Genomic DNA, 22,443 nt, shown 5'->3' on the forward strand with positions numbered 1-22,443 from the left:
GTCTGTGTGGGATCTCAGCACATCGCTCCCGATGTCCAGAGTTGCCAAGAGCACCCTTGGGGGGCTCGGAAATCCTGGAATGTTGCCAGGAGTGTTTGGTGGCTTGATTTTGATCCATCCACAGAAGTGACAGCAGTTTGAGGACATGAGAATCACTTTAGAGTGAAGGGTGTAAAAGGGACACATTTAGAGGGTGAAATATAAACTTTAAGGTTTTTGGTACAGGGGGGTTATGGAGACAAGATGGAGGGATCAGGGCGTGTCTCGTCCTTCTTCTTTCTTCTTCTTGTCCTCCATCTCCTGTGGTGATGTTGGCACTTGGGGATTGGTTTATGGTGAAGGTGCACTTGCTAACATGGGTGAAAAGTATTGAGAAATAAAGGTAAATATTATGTACGTAGATTTTAGTATAAAAAGACTTGACCACCCCGTGGGTGGGCAGAGTGCCCTTGGCTGCCTTGCAGATCAGACCTCTGTTGGGCAGACAGAAAATTTTGTAGATAAGAAACAATAAACAATCTGAAGATTGAAAAGCTGAAGAGTCCAGACTCATCCTTTGAAACGCGTGCCACCCAAGAACCACCCTACCCGTGTCGGGGCAGAGACAGACAGACAGACAGACAGCCGGACCGGACAAGTCTGAAGTTTCCCTCATCTGCTGTTGGGAAGGATGAAAGTTTGACAAGGAAAGTCTCACAGATATGTGTGCTTAGCAGAAAGATTTGGGAATGTAGAGTCTGATGAAGGAATAGAGATGGAAGCAAGTTTTGATAGATAGAGAAGAAAAGAATTGCTGAGCCAGTCTCACTGGATAACCAAGGAGGCAAAGGGTATTTTATGTTAGTTCGAAGGGGTTTTTATTAATTAAAGCAAAGGATAAACCCACCTCAAACAAGAAGATGTTTTTACCAAGCACAAAGAGAGCACAGGCAAACAAGTCAGCAAAGCTGCAAGTAGAAAAAAGGTCTCAGAATTTTCCACTGCAAGAAAACTGAAAAACAACTTCTGGCTTAAACTGTGATGTACTGACTTTGAGTGATTGGAGAACAGTACCATGAATATGGGAATTACAGTAGTTATGATAGGCTATAGATAACAGTTAAGGTATAGATTGGTTCTACTGTATTAAGGTGCTCAGCAAAGAAAGTATAGAATGCAGTGTAAACAAAAGGAAAGAATATAATGCATTGTAACCAAAAGAAAAGTAAATAATGCATTGTAACCAAAGCCAAAGGGTCTCCAGGCCTGCCTGCAGCTGGAGCTGACAGCTGTGGGCACAGCTCTGTCACCCACGACCCTGCACTGCTGTAACACCTTGGATGGAATAAACTGCATTTTGGATACAATAAACTGCATTTTGTATACAATAAGCTGCATTTTGTATACAATAAACTGCATTTTGTATGCAATAAACTGCATTCTGTATACAATAAACTGCATTTTGGATACAATAAACTGCATTTTGGATACAATAAACTGCATTTTGGATACAATAAACTGCATTTTGGAGAGCTGCCTGGAGTCCTGCATCTCTCATTTTGGCTCTTACAATCTGCCTCACGATGGTCATGAAAGGGACACAGATTGGGGACCATGGAAGAAAAAAGACCCTTGTCTGAAATTCTGGCCCTGTTGGAGAAAGTTGCTTGCCAAGGACCCTGAGGCCTGAGCACATTGCTGAGCTGTTGTTCACAGGTGTGTTTGCTGTATGCTACATGAACATGGTGAAAAGGAGGAAATTTTGTAACGATAGCCCTGGAATTTTTCCCACCTCTCAGCTTGGCTGGACTTCTCCTGAGGTTTTGGGTGGTCCCCACAGAAGACCCCTCGCCTGTTTTACATCACCATGACAGACAGACTGAGATGGAAGAAGCCTCTCCATCAAAAACCAAGACATGAAATCCCTGTGTGAAAAGACCCCCCCCCCAAATCTTTCCAAGGACTGGGACTGAAACCCCCAGCCTGGGGGAGGTGTGAGGGGGAGGAAGGCTGATCAAGGCAAGATGGATGTTGCAGGTGTGAGCAGTGAACCAAGAAGACAATGGCTCTCATCCACTGCTGAACATGGACTGTGTGCACCCTTCCCAAATGCCATTTTCCCCCAGAAAATACAATAGGCTACTTTTGATTCGAGTTCAAGATTCATCCCCTTCCCCCATCAAAAAGGAGTATAATAAGAGTTGGAATTGATTGGAATTTCTGAGATCTCCCCTGATGTGACCTGCTGAACTCCATCCACATCAAAGGACTTTCCTGTTTCTATGTTTGGTAGCTACATTTGGTACCTTCCTTTCTCTTCCTCCTTTTTTTCCTTATTTTCCTTTTTCCCCAATTCCTCCCCAAAGCATTTTGCTGTGGTCATTCAACAAAGGTGGATTTGTTTTTGATTATCATTGCAAACCCCTGTGCTGTGTTGGTTTTTTGCACTCTGAGATCAATTCACAAACCCTCACAAAACCCATTTGTAAGGACGGAGGGTGACACACAGCCCCACCAAACTGAGCCCAAGGTGCAAAGAATTTCCCTCTGTTTGTAGGACACACATATTTTCTCCATAAAGTGGGTCTCCTTAGCTAGAGACAACTAAACCCAGAAATTTCTTTTATTAGCAACTTTTACTGAAATTTTATTTCAAATTTTTGCTTTGCAACTGTCCTTTCTGCATGTTTACATGTGGTGGGGTTCACAGGGGTCCCAGGATGAGGGAAGAGATGAGAATCTTGACTGCATGTTTCAGAAGGCTGATATATTATATTATATTACATTATATTATATTATATTATATTATATTATATTATATTATATTATATTATATTATATTATATTATATTATATTATATTATATTATATTATATTATATTATATTATATTATATTATATTATCTGACAAGGACATGCTCAAAATGACAGTATTTAGGATCTGAATAAAGTCAGTTTGCAAATTTACAAATGGTCCCCACTGATTAGAGTCTGCAATTATACTTGTCTTCTGCTGTCTTATATTATTTGCTCAAAATATGATAATTCAATATCATCTATTATGTTTCTGTTATGAAAGTGTTGTTCTTTGCTCCATAAATCTTGTTTGGCCTTTTCATGGTGTTATGTGTTTTATTGCTGTTGTATTCCTTAAGAGTGGTTTCCCAGATTTGAAAACAGAATAAGAAGACAACATCGTGCTCAAACCTGGTTTGTCCAAAGGCTGGGCAGCAAAAGGTTACTTAAAAAGGGCCAGACAGGAGGAATCTGTGAGATAAGCAGAGTTTTCAGATAAAGATTGGTGTTCAGCTGAAGCATTCTGGGGAATTGAGTTAGCATGCTTAGGTGAAAGTAATAAAATAATTTAAGAATAATGGAACAGGACACAGATGTGTTGTCAGAGAAAGTCAATTCTGGTATGAACCAGCCCATTTGAATCACTTCAGAAAGCACAGATGACGATGGTCCCATGAAATCAGAGTGCTGAATTGGGTGAGGGGGTAAGTTAATCTTCATTTTTGCAGCATTTCCCCTCTGGGAGGCTTAATCCTCTGCTGCTATCTGATCTCTCAGTCTCTCTCTGCCACTGCTGAACAGGTTTAACCTGTGAAATTTGACCCCTTGGGAGAAGGACACTGCAGGGCTCCCACTGCCACTTCCCAGTGGAGAGAACAAAGACCTGCACAGCTTCTGCAGCCCCTGGAACATCCTGGGCACTGGAAAAATCTCTCTTCTCCTGGAGCTTCCCTTCCCAATGCCTCTGGAAACTGGAGTCAGGTTTCCCAGCACCTTCACAGACAGGAGTGAGCTCACAATGCACAGAGAGGAGCTGAGTTGGTAACTCTGAATGAGGACTACCCAATTCTCTGCCTTAGTAGGCCTCATCTTACCAAGGTAAGAAAATTTGGCTGATCCTTGCACTGTGCAAATCCTTGCCTTGTGCTGGGGGTCAAACCTGGCCAGGAAAGAGAGTTAATGGGGGTGGGTGATGGCAAAATGTACTGGAACAGCATGAATGGGACAGACTTAGCACAGTTCTGTACCTGGGCCAGAGCAACACTATGCAGCAGGACAGATTAGGCCAGAGGAAATGCAATTTTCTGTTATTTCCATTCAGTCAAACACCTGGCTGCAAGGGATGGTGTAATAGAGTCTGTGCTGAGTTGCAATTTAACTTTTAAGAGAGTATAAAGATTTGTTGTGAGATTTATCCTTATTAGCTTCCAAAATCTAGTCCCAGTGGTGATGAGAAACCAGTCTGTGAAGGGTAACAAAGGGTTTAGGCTCCTGGACAAGCTGACACACAGCACCAGGCCTGCTGCAATGCCAAGGCCTTCCATTATCAGAGCTGGAATGGGTTGTGCATTGTTGGATTAATCCCTTTTCTGACCCAGAGATGGGGTAACTGAGAGGTGTTTTGAAAACTTTTATTCCATTTTCAGTCTTGCGTGAAGGGTGAGACAATACAGATGTTATAATTCACACCATCACAATCAGAAGCCAATATTTACTAATTTCAATATAAGTGTTTCTTGGCCTATCAGCTTTTGCCACACCATGCTGTAAATGCCTTAAATCCAATAATCTAAAATTACCCCTCGTGGGTCCTACTACAATGCATCTTTCATAGTTCTATTTCTCCAAAGTATCTAGTGTTATTTATAAAACCATCCTTTGAAACTTGTTTCCAGTTCCATTTCTCTCTCAGCAATGTCTGTCCTGTCCCATGGCATTTCCAAGTCAGCATTTCTCATCTCCATGTTTGCACACAGATTCCCACTGTGTGAGCCTTCTGCCAGGCTTGGAGAATTCCCTACAAATCCATTCCCCACAGTGCATGCTGGAACTCACTGCTGTGGTATTTCCTACCCCTTGTACAGGAAGAGCCACAAGGACCCAGGAATGAGGATGTGTCCAGGTGACACTGAGTGGTTCTGCTTGAGAGGAAGGAACAAAGAACTGGCACAATCTGCCAGGCCAGGCAGTGAGCTGGGATGGCCCTTGAGGTGTTGTGAGGTCCTCAGGATGAGGTGAGAGGTGAGAATTTGACTCCTTGTTCTCAGAAGGCTTATATTATATTATATTATATTATATTATATTATATTATATTATATTATATTAATTACATTATATTATATGACATTACATTATATTATATAACATTACATTATATTACATTATATTATATTATATTATATTATATTATATTATATTATATTATATTATATTATATTATATTATATTATATTATATTATATTATATTACATTACATTATAATGTATTCTAAAACTATACTAAAGAAAGATAAAGGATACATCAGAAGGTTAAACAAGAATGAATAATAAAAACCTGTGACTGGTTCCTCAGAGTCTGACAAAGCTGGCCCTGATTGGTCATTACTTAAAAACAATTCACATGTTTGGATAAACAATTTCCAGACCACATTCCAGAGGAGCAAAACATGGAGGAGCTGAGGCTTCTCATCTTGCCAGGAGAAGAAATCCTGGCAAAGGGATTTTTCAGAAAATATCATGGTGACAGTCCCTGAGTTGCACTGAGATAATGGGGGAGAAAGAAGCCCCAGAACAGAAAGTTACACCAGTGCACAAAGTCTCCATGGCTCCTTGTGGGAATCAGAAAAGCAGAAACCTCCAAGACACTGAAGGATTTGATCTGCAGCCTTGGATGAAGCTTAGATTGATGTAAAAATACAATACACAGATATTCAGCAGAAAACAATAAATTTACATTTCTATGATATAAGAATGGTGAGAATATAATAAGGTGAGAATATGCCTTAAGTGAGAAACTGGACTGATGAGATGGTGAAGGGTTATATAAAATAAAAAGGGTGTGGTTGTAAAAACCGCCATTAAAAACTTCTTTATACTTGCAGAAATGGGAAATAGAAGTGGATTTGTAGTCAGGGAACAAAAAACAGGAATCATGGCCTGTTGCCTTCAGAAGTCAGGTTCACTCAATTTGGTGCATTAAATTGGTGCTGTTTCATACATAAGGTTGTACACTCTACTTAGAGCCTTTACAAATCTATACAAATCCATTACAAACTTCCTTTTACTTGCAGGAATGTGAAATAGAAGTGGATTTGTGGTCGGGGAAACAATACAGGAATCAAGGCCTGTTGCCTTCAGGAGTCAGATTCACAAATCTGTACAAATCCATTAAAAACATCTTTATACTTGTAGGAATGTGAAATAGAGGTGGATTTGTAGTCAAGGAACACAAGACAGGAATCATGGCCTGTTGCCTTCAGAAGTCAGGTTCACTCAATTTGGAGCAGTAAATTGGTGCTGTTTCATACATAAGGTTGTACACTCTACTTAGAGCCTTTACAAATCTATACAAATACATTACAAACTTCCTTTTACTTGCAGGAATGTGAAATAGAAGTGGATTTGTAGTCAAGGAACTACAGGAATCAAGGCCTGTTGCCTTCAGAGTTCACTCCCTGGCAGACTCTGTCATGCGAGTGTCTGAAGGAAGTTCAGAGTGATGCATCCACAAGAATTGCCAAGAATGAGTTTTCTCACTGAGGGAACAGGGGGCTGTGCATTTTCATTGGCACCTGGAGGTGGCTGAGCCTGTCCTGGGCAGTGGAACCCTGACAGCAGAGCAGAGCAGCTGTGAATGCAGAAGGACTGGCTGGGGGTGGGACAAGTGCCAAGCTGATAAGGCGGAGCAGGCCAGGAAGTCAGAGATGAATCAGGATGAAGTCTGGGATTACCTAAATTCTAGGATGGTAAATCACTGGTTCAGCATGGAAGTTATGGCCTCTAAATAGAGATTCAGGCTGTGGGTCAGGTTTGACAAGACCAGGGCACAGCATATCCACACTTCTAAAAAAATTGTTATGGACATGGCTGAATAATGAGTGAAAATTGATGAACCAGAATAGGGGAGCAGTCTTTAGATTGGGGTAGTGGGGAAAATATGAAGCCAGAGCAGGTTGTGATGCGGAAGTGAATAGAACTAAGGAGACAGAGCTCAGCCTTACCCCACTGTTCTCCACTGCCAGTGAATTTGGCAGCTCCATCTCCAGAAATGCCTGCAGCAGTGCTTGTGACACAGTTCTGCAGCTCTGCTGAACCACCCCCACACAGCCTCCCCAGCTCCTCCTCACACAGCAGCAGCTCCAGCAGCTGCCATTTGTCACCACATTTCTCCCCACAGAGAAAAGCAAGGCACGATTCTCCCCAAAAATATTTCTGGGTTTCATATTCTCTGAACCTCAGAGAAAGGGAAAACACAATTCTTATCTCATTTGCTGTATTGCCTTTGTGTTTGTGCCAGAGTAGAATGCAATGTGGAGATTGTTTACCCACAGTGATGGTGATTTGTTTCCTTTGGCCTGTCAGGTGTGTGTGTGTGTGTGTCAGGACTGTCACTGACAGCCACGAGATTCTGTGCAGGGTGTGCAGAGTGAGTGCTTGGCAGATTCAGTTTAGATGTAATGTTATATAGTGTAATATAGTATAGAATAATATAGTATTTAAGTAATTAATATTAAGTAATTAATATTAAAGTAATCAATGTTAATATTTATTTTAAAATAATAAATTTAAATAGTATTAAAATTAAAGTTATATAGTATTTTAAAGTAATTAATTAGCCTTCTGATAAGATGGAGTCAGATGCATCATTCCATCCCCTCATGGGGGGGAGGGAATATAGTGTAATATAGTAATAATATAGTACAATATAGTGTTATAAAGTGTAATAGAGTGTAATATAGTATAGTAATAATATAGTATAATATACTGTAATATAGTAATAATATACTGTAATATAGTAATAATATAGTGTAATATAGTATAATATCGTGTAATATAGTGTAATATAGTACAGTAATATAATAAATAATTAATTAGCCTTCTGATAAGATGGAGTCAGATGCATCATTCCATCCCCTCATGGGGGGGAGGGAATATAGTGTAATATATATAATAATTATAGTAATTATAATAGTAATAATAATTATAGTAATTATAATAGTAGTAATATAGTGTAATATAGTATAATACAGTATAATATAGTATAATATAGTAATAATATAGTGATAATATAATATAATGTTATGTAGTAATAATATAGTGTAATATAGTAATAATGTAGTATAATATAGTGTAATGTAGTGTAATATAGTATATTAATATAGTACAGAATAATATAGTATAATAAAGTAATTCATTATCCTTCTGATAAGATGGAGTCAGGTGCATCATTCTCTCCCCTCCTCGGGGGTTCCCTGTAAATTCCATTTGCATTCCTCTCTCCTGGTGATGCCTGCAGCACAAATCCAGGCTGCTGCTCCCATCTGCTGCCCGTAGTGTTCATTGCAAGCAGCAGCAGCTTGAAACAATCTTCAGGGGTGCTCTGCACAAAGGAGAGCTTAAACAGAAGTTACACTATGGATGCGATGCCTCAGGTTTCAGCTTTTCTATTTTTCAGGTTCTGTGATGCCTTGGGAATAGCTGAGAATTAAATCAAGATTGCAAGAGGATTAAATCAGACAGGTTTACTAGGAGAAGAAAGTGACATCAGACTTCTGCAAGCAAGAGATGTTTAGAATGTCTAAGTTTGTTTATGCGATCTTTAACCCAATCATTGTAGTTAAAACATTACTAGCCTTCCTAAAATAGTATATAAGTGTTTGTATCCCACAATAAAATTGGATTCTGATCACCAAATCAGTCCTCCCTGTCTCTCCTCGTCCCTGACAGTTTCCTGCTCCTTCCTGGCCAGCAGGGCACTGTGAGGAGCAGGAAAGGCCTTGGCTCTGTGCAAGCACAGCTCAGCAATGAAAACCCCTAATGCTTACCTGGAATTCTGGGGAGAAAAAGAGAATCAGTGTATTGTTAGGAGAGGAAATATCTTCATCTACTTCTTTATGTACTGGTGATGGTGAGAAAGAGGAGGTTTGGTCTGAGTGTTTGCAGGATGTTTTGCTATTACTGTGCTGGCCCTGAAGGTGAGAATATAAAATGATAATAAAACTACAAAGAGCCAAGCGTGCAAATGAGAGATTCCAGAAAACCCCAGGAGTCTGAATTCACTCCATTTTACACTGTGAGGTACAGGAGGACATCCTGCCCTGCTTTTTCTATTACAAATATTTTTGTTTTACACCAGAGCATGTGGTTTTGAACTTTTGAGCAGTAGCTTTGGTTAGAGGAACTTGCACCAGCCAGAAACAGTACCCATGACCTGTCTCTTGCTGGGAAGTGATTCTTGCTGTCCTTTGGTCCTTGTTCCTGGGATTTGTTCATCTCTGGGCAGAGGTAAACCAGGCCTCTGAGGAGGCAGGTGCCTGTTGGCCTCATCAACACAATGCAATGTCCTGACAGCCCCTGGAGCTGTTCTGAAGTTTTTAAAACCTCCTCACTCTCTCCAGCTCTGATGTTACAAGGGTGTAGCATCAAAGGAGAGGAGTATTCCCAGTCTCACCTAGATTTGTGTTGATGGGATCCTGCCATTCCTTCAGAAAAGGAAACATTTGTGCTTGGTGAAAAGCTAGGAGCAATTACCTGGAGCTAACAAGGACTTCTGCAATTAGACTGACTCCTGAGATTCAGAACTTTCCTAGCTGGTGATTTGCCCTCTCCCCAATTCTCTACAGCCCAGTATCTCCCCTGGGGGGGACCCAGCTAAACACAAAGGCCTAGTTAAAACTTGGTGAAACTCTGATGCCTTGGGACATCTGCACTCAGAGTCTTGGAAAGAAACTTCATGGAGAAGAGGGAATAGGCAGCCAGGGATGTGAGCAAGGGCACAGGGGAAGAGCTGGGGAAACTGAAAGCCAAATAAACTCAAGATACTTATAATATCAATGATGCAGACATGCTGCAGTTAGCTCCTATCTGTTCCAATTTAAAGTCAAAATAATCTGCTCATTAACACAAGAGTAATAATTGTCTTGTTTCAGAGCAGGTTTGCTGTGAGAGCTGAGGCCTCACAGCCATTCTGTGCAGGGCTGATGACAGAGGGCAGCTCTGGGAGGACAAATGGGCTCTCAGCAAGGCCACAGAACCACAGAACCTCAGAGCTGGAAGGGACCAGCCAGGACCATCCATCCCAGCTCCTGGCCCTGCACAGGGCACCCCAAGGGTCACCACAGGTGGATGACAGCATTGCCCAGGCACCTCAGGAGCTCAGGTGGACTCGGTGCTGAGCCCAGGCCCCTGGGGAGGCTCTTCCAGTGCCCAGCCACCCTCTGAGGGAAAACATTTCTCTTGATATCCAACCTAAACCTGCCATCAGTCAGCCCTTAGTTTCCCCAAGTCCTGTCACTGCCACGAGGGTGAAGAGATGGACAGATGGACAGATGGACACCTGCCCCTCACTGCCCCTCAGGAGGATGGAGCAGACCACAACAAGGTCCGACCCCAGCGTTCTCTCCTCCAGGCCTACAGAACTCCACAATTTCAAGAATCTTCTCCACAGGAGTAGCACACATGACACACATGATCACAAATTATGTCATTGTCCGGTGGAGGGTCTCAAAGATGATGAGAATCCCTCTTGTGAGGCCAGGCTGAGGTAGCTGGGGCTGGTCAGCCTCCAGAAGACTGAGAGGGGACCTTATCCCCAGGTAAAAGTGTCTGCAGGGAGGTTGTCAGTGATGAGGAGAGACAGGGAAGACTGGTTTGGTGATCAGAATCTGATTTATTGTGGGATCCAAATGCTGAACCTGATTTATTGTGGGATACAAAGCCTTATATGCTGCAGGGTTGTGAAGGTCCCCAGGATGAGGTGAGAGATAAGAATTGAATCCAAGTTCTCAGAAGGCTGATTTATTATATTATATTACATTATATTAAAAGAAAATGCTATACTAAAACTGTACTAAAGAAAGAGAAAGGAGACATCAGAAGGCTGGAAAAGAATGAATAATAAAAACCTGTGATTGACCAGAGAGTCCAACACAGCTGGACTGGGATTGGTCATTAATTAAAAACAATTCACATGGAACCAATCAAAGATGCACCTGTTGGTAAGCAACCTCCAAACCACATTCCAAGCAATCAGATAATTATTGTTGACATTTCTTTTCTGAGGCTTCTCAGCTTCCCAGGAGAAAAATCCTGGTTAAGGGATTTTTCAGAAAATATCATGGTGACACATATACTATTTAGGGAGGCAATAATGTTTTACTACAGTGAATGGGTTAATAATCACATAAACAAACATAGATTTTAAACATCTCTTGCTTGCAGAGGTCTGATGTCATTTTCTTTCCCTGGTAAATCCATCTGATTTGATCTTCTTGCAGTCTTGATTTAATCCTCAAAGTTCTGTTTGCTGCTCCCAAGGCCTCCTGTTATGAAATCCCTTGTGCTAACCAGGTCCAAAGTTCACAATCAGTCTTGTGTCCCCCAACATCCCAACAGGAGGTTGTTTAGCAGGGCATTCCCCCCACAAGAGCTTTTCTGTTGTTTGTCAGATAAATCAAATTCTCTTGTAGAAGGGTTCTTTGGGCCCATGGTTATTGCTTATTTTGGGGTTAATACTGATCTGGCATCTCCCAGCTGCCCCAAAACACCTTGCTGTTGGCATTCATGTTCTTAACTTTCCAATATCATTCCAGTTTTGAGGATTTAATACAAAGAATTTTATTAACAATTACAGAGCTTTACAGTGGTTAGGTTCTTCAAATGCCTAGACTTGGTCTAACATGTTTAAAACAATAACTCTAAAATTAAAGAAATACCTTTGAGGCAGTGGGGCAGGAATGCAATTTTGCACGCCTCTTTTCTTTTTTCCCCAATAACAATCTCAGAATTAATAATCAGTACTCATTAATTTCCTGGGCTCCACATTATAGCCTGAATTATGTCCTCTCCTTTCCCCAAAGAAATTTACTAAATATTTTCAGGAAATAAATGCAAATGGATGAAAACTTATTCTTCTCAGTTCTTTCAGTAAAATCAGGCTCCTGAACGTTACACTTCTGTTCAAAAAGTCAGAAGTATGTAAAACACAATTTTAAAGTTTCTGAAAAATAGCAAGGAAAAGAAAGAAAAAGAAAAAGAGAAAAGAAACAGAAAAAGAAATGAAAAAGAGAAAAAAAAAAGTAAAAGAAAAAGAAAAAGAGAAAAAGTTTTTTAGTTAAGAATTTCTTAAGTATGTGGAAGAAGTTTCCTTCCAAAATGTTAACATAGCTTCTAACACTCCCTCTTAATGCTGAAAATCTCCACTCTTCTCCCTCTTTCTTTCCAAAAGCTGAAGTGAATCTGGAAATTCATTTCACTGAACAAGAATTTAGAGTGAAAAAATAGCAATACAAACGCCTGAAACACCCCAAATATTCCATTTCATTTCCACACTAAATTAGTTTTTCTCCATTTTTTCTTCAGGGCTCTTTTCACCTCCTTATTCCTCAAGCTATAAATGATGGGATTCAACAGAGGAGTCAGCACAGAATAAGAGAGTGAGAGGAATTTATCCACAGCTGCACAGTAGGTGGATTTTGGCCTCAGATATGTAGAGCCTGCAGTGCCATAAAACAAAGCCACGACCAAGAGGTGTGAGGAGCAAGTGGAAAAGGCTTTCTGCTGGCTCTCAGCTGATGCCATGTGAAGAATGGTGGAAATGATATGAATATAAGAATAAACAACCAGTAAGAAAGGGCTGAGAATAGCGAAGACAGCCACCAGAATGACCTGGAGCTCTCTTGGGAAGGTGTTGCCGCAGAGCAGGTCCAGCAGGGGCTGAATCTCACAGAAGAAGTGGTCGATGGCAGAGCCGCACAAGGGCGAGCTGAAGGTTATCAGGGTGTGAATGAAGCCCACAGCAGCCCCACAAATGTAACAGCCAGCAACCAGGCTCCTGCAGACCCTGCTGCTCATGGTGATTGTGTAATGCAAGGGGTGGCAAACTGCAAAATAACGGTCGAGGGACATGGCAGCCAAGAGGAAACACTCAGCAACCCCAAAGAAAAGGAAGGAAAACATTTGCATGGCACATCTTGTCTTGGAAATACTTACTGTTCCCACCATCAGGTTCTCCAGAATGGTTGGGATCATGACTGATAAATAGCAGATATCCAGACAGGACAGCTGAGTGAGGAAGAAATACATGGGGGTGTGAAGGGTGTTATCAGTGTTTATTGTGAAAGCTATCACTGTGTTAGCCACCAAGGTGAGAATATAAAGAGATAATAAAATTGCAAAGAGCAAAGGGTGCAAATGAGAGTTTCCAGAAAAACCCAGGAGTCTGAATTCACTCAGTCCACTGAGGTTCCCAAGGATCATCCTTCTTTGTTTTAGATGAAGCTGCAAACAGCCAGGCAAATCTGCAATCAAAATACAGCTGCCTGCTTGAACAGACAAAAGGACGGCTGGAATTTATGTGAAAAGATCTTCTGAACAGATTCTAAAAGTTTCTAAAGAAAATAAGGCAGCCTTATGCCTTTATTTTTATCTCTATTTTCGATAGGTTCCTCTTTCACAGCAGTGCCTTCAAAGCTTGCACATTCACCACTGCCTTCAAATGCTCAGCTAGCATTTTCACCCTGTAGAAAAAGAAAAGAAAAAAAATTATGGCAGATATCTTTTTATGGACTAATCAATTCAAGTCCCAAAATCATCAGTAGCAACATTTGAATACAACAAAGGTAATTTCTCTGTTACCTGTTTTGGAGTGTGGTGGAAGAAGAAGAAGAAGGGAAAAAAACCCCTAAATTATGAGGTCTCCAGAAAAGCTTCCAACTCTGAGCACTCTGCAGTGAAGCAGATGAGAGGCTTTTCCACAGCTCTTTATAATGTATTTATATGTATTTATAAAGTCCACAGAGACTGGCTAGTGCTGATGGGAGCAATGAGGAGCAGTTGTTAGTGGTTGGATAAATATGATGCATTTGTTTGAGCTGACTCACAGCCACCTCTAGTTTTACATAACTTGGAAAGCATTTCTATATAAACCCAGATTCCTACAGAAATATCAAGATCTGATTTTACTTTGCAGTAATTACTATTATTTTAATGCAGCCAAATTAATGATAGTTACCACAAGGCTTACAATACCTCTGCTTTCTCAATAAAATTCGAAGATGAAGCAAAGATGCAGTCCACATTCTTTTGGAGATAAGGGACAAAAGATTCATTCATTAACAATGTTAATTTTATTGTATCCTATTAAAAGATCTTTTTTATTTAGCTGTTGTTTGGTTTATTGTGTGGCTTCTTATGCAGATCCATCAGCAACTCCACATTGTCTCTGTCATCACAATGTCCCTTTCAATGCCAAAGAGATTGATTAAAAGTTGAATTACTGGCTGACACTCATATTTCCAGTGCTAAGACATCTCATTCAGTCTGATCATTTTTCCCTTGGCTGTTTTTGCCCACTTTTATCCTTAGTCATTGACTTTAGAGGGACCTCTGCATCACAGTCCTATCCTGTGAACAGCAGAAAGTGATTTTCTAGGGAAGAACCACCTCATGTGATGTGTCTTCTGTATGGTGACAGCTTGAAAGTGCAGTGTCTTGGTTTAATTAAACAGAAACATGATAAACACAGAAATTATTGTCCACAGAGGAAAATCTCTGAGAAATCTGAAGGGCCTATCTGCAACGGTAGGATGTGTTCTCCCATGGCAGGCCTTTCCTGCACCATTAATTAGAAAATAATAAACCCAGAATTAGACATGAGTTATTATGCACATGTTCTTTCCTCCTGCAAAACCTTTAAAGCCATTTTCCTGTTTCTCTTTGTAGTTTGTCTCCACATCAAATTTTTATCCCTTCATTCAGGCAAGATCAGGCCCAAGATCATGAAATGCCAAAACATAACACATTAAAATAGATATGCAAGTGCTCTGTAGGTCTTTCTTTACAGTTTGTTCTAACAGGAGAAGCAAAGAAAGATTGTGCTGTACCAAAATTGTGCTGTACCTAAACAATGAGAAGAAAATTACTGACTCCCACAACTGCAGCAGTCAATACCCACCAGCCTCTTTTCCTCTGGGAACACAGATGAAAATGCTGCAGATTTGTGATGTGGCTTTTCCAAAGAACATTAACCACAGATTTCTCCTGGCTGCTGAGCTACTTTATTTTATTTCATTCTTCTGCCTCTTCTTCCAGATGCTGTTGTCCTCTGGCACCTACACAGGTAGGACTCCTCTTTCAGGGAGACTTACAGCCTATGAAGTAAAAATGGATTATTGGAATAGAAGATCATTTCAATAGAAGATCAGTTCAAGACATTTTTGTATTCTTGCAAAAAAAACTGCTACACCTGAAACATGCCTGGGACAAATGTTATTTCCTGGGGTGCAATCTATATTATTTAGCATTTTTTGCATGTTACTGTGGAGAATATGTGGGATTGTCTGTGTTCATTAGGGAATTCTTCCCTGGAATGGACCGCACCCAGAGAATGACAGCCTGAACTCAGATATTAAACTGTGGTTTAGGGGTATTTATAAAATCTCTCTATTCTCCATGTGTGTTGGGTGTGTAGACAGCTTTGTCCCATGGGATTAAAGATGGCAAAACAAATATATTTCTATAAATAAAATGAAGTATTTATTTAAATTTATTGCAATGATTAAGCAAAATAACTTGATCAGAATTATTTTTACATATCACAGGTAGCCATAACTACTAGTATAGTATAGAGCACTGTTTTTGAAGGAACAGAGAAGCAATTATATTAAATTTAGAAAAACAATTATAAAGTCGATATTGATGTTATCCATACAACAACCATGAGCAAACCTAATTTGCTCAACCTTGAGAAGTGACCTTAAGGGGCTTCCCTACTCAAGGGAGGGATCTTCACCCACCTTAGGGTGATATTCTAAGAGTTCTCACCATGCAAAAGTGGGACTGCCCTTCTACAGCATAACAGGATTGGCTGCCAGTCTGATACATTTTTAGATTTTGTTTTGTCAGGTTCATTCAGTAAAATATGCTTTTCTGCTGAAAAAGGTGTTAGAAGTGTGATACTTGTGACTCTCACTTCCCTGTTAAGGCCTGGACATCCCTGCTGCTCCTGCCCTCAGATCAGGGAGTATCTGTTTGGCAATTATATAACTTTACAAATACCTTTTCTAATGAATTGTTTTAATTACATTTTCTAATTATTTGTTTTAATTAATCAATCATAACCAGTGTAATTTTCCACTCTGTCATAGCCAACATTCAGCAAGGTTTGTCATAAGCTGCTACAGTGGAAACACAGCTTGGGAAAATTCCTGAAGCATTTAAGTTTTGCTAAAAAACTGTAATCAACCTTGATATGCTTCAGTGGTCTCAGACCTGGAAGAGGGATTTGTTGCTGAAGCTGGACACAAGGAATGCAGAATTTATGAGCCATGAGGCCATTGTGCAGAACCCTGAGAGAAAGAGGGAACAGACAAAGACAATTCACTGTAATCCCATTGTCCTGGTTTCAGCTAGAGTAGAGTCAAATTCTTCTTTAATTTCTTCTTTAGCTGTTGCAGTGCTGTGGTTTGGATTTGGAATGAGAATGGTGTTGATAACACACTGAATTTTCAGGTTTTGCTAAGTCATGTTTATTCTGAGTCGAGGACTTTTTATTTCCTCATCTTCTGCTCTGCCAGTGAGGAGGTTCCCAAAAGGAACTGGGAGAGAACACAGCTGGGACAGGTGACCTGAACTGCCCAAAGGGACGTCCACACCCTAGAGCATCATGCCTGGTCTATAAACTGGGAGGAATTGCCTAGAAAGGCAGCTGATCTTGCTTTGGGAAGGAGTTTTGATTGCTCTGGTAGTGTGCAATCGCATTGTGCATCACTTCTTTTGTCCCCTTTCATTATCATTATTAATTACTATTATTGTTGTACTTGACTTTATTTCCAAATATTAAGCTGTTCTTAATTCAACACACAAGTTTTACTTCAAACCTCCTCCCCATCCCACCAGTATGGGGGGGAAGAAGACGTGGTTGAGCAAGCAGCTGCGTGGTGCTTGATTTCCATCTGGGTTTAAAACACGATACCTCTCTCTATCTGGGGAAAAGAGAATAAAAAGACTGAAAATGTGGACTGATTAGCATGAAAAGCAAGAAGTCAATAATTAATAGAAAACAGAAAACTAATTAATGAAGAGTATTATGCAATTTATAGCCAATGAACATTAATTGCTAAAATGTATAAATAGTGCAAAGTTTTGAAAGAGCATGTGCATGTTTAGAGGAGCACTTTAATAAGATAATGTGTACTTTCTGATACTAAAAGTAGCATTAGAGAGCTTCATTTATCCTGATGTTTTCAGTGACAGTGTGATAGTTTGCTCAAGCTGTTCTCAGTGTTCTTTAACACTAAAAACAGGAGACCCTCCTTGCTCAGTTCCTGGTGAGGGGTAAACAGCTGGAGCTGCTGTGTCCCTGCCCAGACAGAGTGTCCTGCTGCAGCTGGCTCCCTGACAGCCCAGCCCTCCAGAATGGAGAACCCTGTCCCACCCTTTAGCAGGACACACGCCCTACTCAGAGTGTGGAGATTCCTCCCTCGAGTGGGGACACCCAGCAAGGTTTCACTTGAGACACAGAAAAAGGGACTTGTTCAGGGCCGTTGGGAAGGGTCAGTATTGTCAATCTCTAATTAACATTTATTTTTCTACCTTTAACATAATTCCTTCAATATTGCTTCCAAATACTGAGCTATATTAGTAGTGAAAACTATCTACACTGTGGATAGTTATTGCTACTAATATAGCAATTATAAAGAATTATATAAAGAATAATAAAGAACTAATTATAATAAATAACTCTAATTAAACCCTTTTAGTCTAGCCATTAGCATCATCATCCATGTAAATAGATCATTCCCTCATGTGTGAGAAGGCGTGTAGAAAACAAGGACACCTTTGCTAAAAACCGCAGTGCTAATCTTCCATTCTGCTTCAGCTTCACTTTAACACCCTCCCTTCTCAGAGTGTGGAGATTCCCCCTTGAGTGGGGACAGCCAGCAAAGTTTCACTTTGAGACTGAGAAAAAGAGACTTGTTCAGGGCCTTCCCTTCATTGGGAAGGGTGAGTAATGTCAGTCTCTACTTAACATTTATTTTTCTAACTTTAACATAATTGCTTCACTATTGCCTCCAACTACTGAGCTATATTAGTAGCAATAACTATCTACACAGTGGAATAAAGAATTCTAATTAAAACCTTTCAGTCTAGCCACTAGCATCATCATCCATGTAAATAAATCATTCCCTCATGTGTGAGAAGGCGTGTAGAAAACAAGGACACCTTTGCTAAAAACCGCAGCGCTAATCTTCCATTCTGCTTCAGCCAGGGCCATAATCTGACTGCAGCGCTCCCAGGGTGCTCTGAGTGCTTGTCTGACACGCATCTCTGGGCCATGGAAACCCTCCTCTTCCTCGCTGGAGGCTGGTGGGTGCAGAGCACAAAGCGGCTGCGGAGATCATAGCCCGGCTGCGGGGATCTTCTCTGCTCTCTCAGCCCGGCTCTGGATGGCTCCTGGGCAGCCCTGAGCATGGCAGCTTTCTTCAGGCTGCTGTCGTTGTCCACTGGGGCTTTGTCACAGCGTGGAGGGCTCGTCCTCCCCCTGCTCCTCCCGCCCAGAGAGGGGTGGTGGTGTGTGCGCTGCACCGAGCGGCCGCGGCGGTCCCAGCCCCATCTCCTCTGCTCCCTCCACCTCGGTGGGGTTTGCTCTCTGAGTGTGGCAGCCTGCCTCAAGCCGGTGCTGGAGGGCTCTGGAGCTGCTCTGTGGACATGGTCATGGCATGGAGGATTTGTTGTCTGCCTCCTCCTCCTCCTCCTCCTCCTCGGTGAGGGCTCTGCGTGCTGCACAAAGCGGCTGCGGAGGTTGTAGCCGCCCCGCACGGATCTGCTCATCTCCCTGTGCCTCAGCAGGGTTTGCTCCAGAGCAGCCCTGGGGGCACCAGCCCACTGCAGGCCCCTCTTGGAAGGCCCTGAAGCTGCACCATCCCTGGGAGAATGGCCATTGCTGGGAGGGTTTGTTCTCCTCCCTGCTAAGGGCTCACAGCCCGTGGTGTCCGCAAAGCAGCTGCGGCCATCCCCGTCCCACAGCGGGGCCCTGCTCCAGGCCTGCTCCCCGCCAGCATCTTCCACCTCCAGCACCGTGTCCTGCAAAGAGAGCCGTGGAGAGTTCCTGCCCTCCTCTCCTGGAAGGGCCAGAGTCAGTGGGGAACCCCCAGAAGTTCTGGGAGGGGACATTTCAGAGCCTCCCAAAGGCTCTTCTGGAGGCTGCAAAGGACAAAAGTGCACAAAAGGGATGGATCCGGGTGGGATGTTCGAGAGGAAGCAGCATTGTGGCTGTGAAGAAAGCTGCAGGGTGGGGGGACAAAAAGCAGAAATGCTGAGATCTGTCAGAACCCAGGAAATGCCTCTGGCTGCCCTGGAGGGCTTGAGCCCCTGCCCGGGAGGCTCAGAGACCTTGGCACAGAGCCCAAGACCCCTGAGCCTTTGATTTAGCCCATGGAAAAAACAATTACCAGCCTTTATATGAAGAATTACAAGTCAAGAAAGTTTAAGTAGAATAATAGTTAGTTTGTCATGGGGTGAAAAATAGATTTTTTGGGGGTTTTTAGAATGGGGGTTCAGGAGGCAAGAAGGAGGGATATAATAATAATGTTTGTCACAGGGTGAAAAATAGATTTTTGAGGTTTTTAGAATGGGGGCTCCCAAGATGGAGGAATTTGTGCGTGCCTTGTCTTTTTTCCTTCTTCTTCCTAGCCTCCATCTCCTGGGTGATGTTGGCATTTTTAAAGTGGTTTAGAGTAGAAGTTCACTGTCTAACATAGGTGATAGGTATTGGGAAGTTATGGTAAATAATGCACACATAGTTTTTAGTATAAAAAATAACACCAGTGTGCCTCTGTCTGACCTGCTGAACGGACCTTGGCGAGTCAGAGAAAGAATTTTATAGATAAGAAACAATAAACAACCTTGAGAATGAGAATAGAAGAGTTCTGACTCCTTCTTTGACTGCTGGGCTGGGAAAAGAGACTTTCTACCACATCTCTGACCAGCAGAGATTCTGAGAGAGATCCTAGAGAAAATCCACTGCTCCTCTGGTGCCCTGACCCTCCTCCCCAGAGTTACCTTCCCCCTGCCAGGCAGGCCCTGTGGGCCAATGGACGCCACCTCCTTGCTGCTGGCTGCCCAGTGACTGAGGAAGGAGGGGGCGTCTGGTGGTGTCAGAGAGGAAGAAGGAGCCCTCTCTCCAATCTTCAGATCAGAGCATCTGGAGGAAAAAAAGAGCAATCTCAGTTTAGGGCTGTTGTTGCAGCTTCCTCTGGGTGATTTTCTTGGAGAGGTTCTATGACAGAGAGAGGGCTTAACCAGGACCACTAACAGAGATTTCAGCTAGTCTTCCCACCCAGTCTGCTCCTGTCCCAGCAAAACCTCATTTTTGTACCTTCTACAGCTTCCATTTCATAAATTCACAGACTTGTTTGGGTTGGAAGGGACCTTAAAGCTCATTTTGTTCTGTTATACAATAGACCAGTTTTTTTCCAAGCCCTGTCCAACCTGGCCTTGAACATTTCCAGGAATGGGGCACCCACAGCTGCTTTGGGCAGCCTCTTCCATTGTCTCACCACCCTTACACTGAAGAATCTCTGCCTAATATTTAATGTAAACCTGCCCTGGTAAGCTGAAAACTGAGAGCCTTCATCCTGTCCAACCCTCTGACAAAAGAGTCCCTCCCCATCTTTCCTGGCAGGCCCCTTTAGGTTGTCTTGCTCTTCTCTACATAAGTCCAGACAAATATCAGGCTGACAGACACGGGGTAGCACAGGTTTCAGAGCACTGAATGATGCAGGCAGTAATTGCATTCAGTGAGAAAAACACTCCAGAGTATAAGAAGCAAAACAATAAACAGGGAAAAGGAAACATCTTCTGAGCAGATCTGAATGCTGGTTATTACCTGGCATAAAAGAGCAGGTAGGCTTGCTGCCTGAGAGCTGCGTCAATGCAACGGAGCTCCACGGACTCATCATCCATCTCGTACCACAGCCCATTGCTGGCCTGGGAAAAAAGGAAAAAAGGCAATTGTGGTGTTTGTGAGGTCCCCAGGATGAGGTGAGAGATGAGAATTTGACTCCATGTTCTCAGAAGGCTGAATTGAAATTATTATATTATATTATATTATTAGAAATTATATACTAAAGCTATACTAAAGAAAGAGAAAGGATACATCAGAAGGCTTAACAAGAATGATAATGAAAACTCATGCCTGACTCCTCAGAGTCTGACCCAGCTGATGGTGATTGGTCATTAATTCAAAACAATTCACATGGAACCAATCAAAGATGCACCTGTTGGTAAACAATCTCCAGACCACATTCCAGAGCAATCAGGTAATTATTGTTTTCATTCTTTTCTGAGGCCTCTCAGCTTCCCAGGAGAAGAAATCCTGGCCAAGGGATTTTTCAGAAAGTATCATGGTGATAGGCAAGGAGCTCTGCATGGTTTCTCTCCAAAAACACAGGCAGAAAACTACCAAACAAAGAGTATGTCAAAACAAATCCAGTCTGTGGCATTCACATTCTCTGAAAAATCCCGGGATTTTTCTCCTGGGAAGCTGAGAAGCCTCAGAGAAAAAGGAAAACGATAATTATCTGATTTGCTTCTCCTGTGTTTTGCTGCTTTGGAATGTGTTTGGAGATTGTTTACCAATAAGTGGCTGTTTCATTGGTTTCATGTGAATTGTTTTGACTTATTGGCCAATCAGGGCCAAGCTGTGCTGGGGCTTTGGAGAGAGTCACGAGTTTTCATTATTATCTTGTTAAGCCTTCTGTCTGTATCCTTTCTGAATTCTTTAGTACAGTTTAGTACAGCATTATTTAATATAATATAGCATCATAAAATAATACATTTGCCTTCTGAGAACATGGAGTCAGATTCATCATTCCTTCCTTCCTTCATCTGGGGGCAACACAAATACAATTCCAGCCCAGCCCCTAAGGAGACCTTCTGCCCCAAAACCTTGGAAAGTTTATCTCCCCCAGGACACATTTTCCCCATTGGGGAAGGAGGGAAGCTGCTGCTCACCTTTGTGTAGCAGAAATAGTGTCCTCCATGGCAGCTGACACCACTGTGCACCAGGACAGCATACAAGGAGTACTGGAGGGGTTCTCCATCTGCCTGGGACATGTAGGGACGAAGGTCCAGGTACTCGGGGTACTCCACAACCTACAGGGACACCAGCAGGGCTCAGAAGTGACCCTGACCTGTGACACAGCATAGCCTGCCACATCCAGGGACCACGGGTGTGTAAATGCATCTTTGGGGCTCATGAACAGCTGGTTTTCCATAAAGCAGCGTGTAATGGTTTGGGTGGAAAGTGTTCTTGGCCAAAGCAGCTCTTGGAGAAGAGCGCTTGCCTGTCTTCCCAAGGGAATTCTTCCTTCCTATGGAGGGGGCCAGATCTGTGTAAATACATCTTTGAGGCTCATGAACAGCTGGTTTTCCATAAAGCAACATGGT

At 42.1% G+C, this 22,443-nt stretch overlaps 1 protein-coding gene across 1 annotated transcript; it reads right to left on the reverse strand.

The window, feature by feature from the left end:
* Positions 1–12,312: 12,312 nt before the first annotated feature.
* Positions 12,313–13,251, reverse strand: LOC118696501 (olfactory receptor 10C1-like). The gene has a single exon (XM_036398656.1). It carries the CDS (start codon positions 13,249–13,251, stop codon positions 12,313–12,315), a length of 939 nt encoding a protein of 312 aa, XP_036254549.1.
* Positions 13,252–22,443: the final 9,192 nt, after the last annotated feature.

Source organism: Molothrus ater, chromosome 27, assembly GCF_012460135.2.
Source record: "Molothrus ater isolate BHLD 08-10-18 breed brown headed cowbird chromosome 27, BPBGC_Mater_1.1, whole genome shotgun sequence".
Taxonomy (NCBI): Eukaryota; Metazoa; Chordata; class Aves; order Passeriformes; family Icteridae; genus Molothrus; species Molothrus ater.

Excerpts from the sequence above, each read along its gene's own strand:
- LOC118696501 (XM_036398656.1), bottom strand. The coding sequence starts at position 13,251 with ATGATCCTTGGGAACCTCAGTGGACTGAGTGAATTCAGACTCCTGGGT.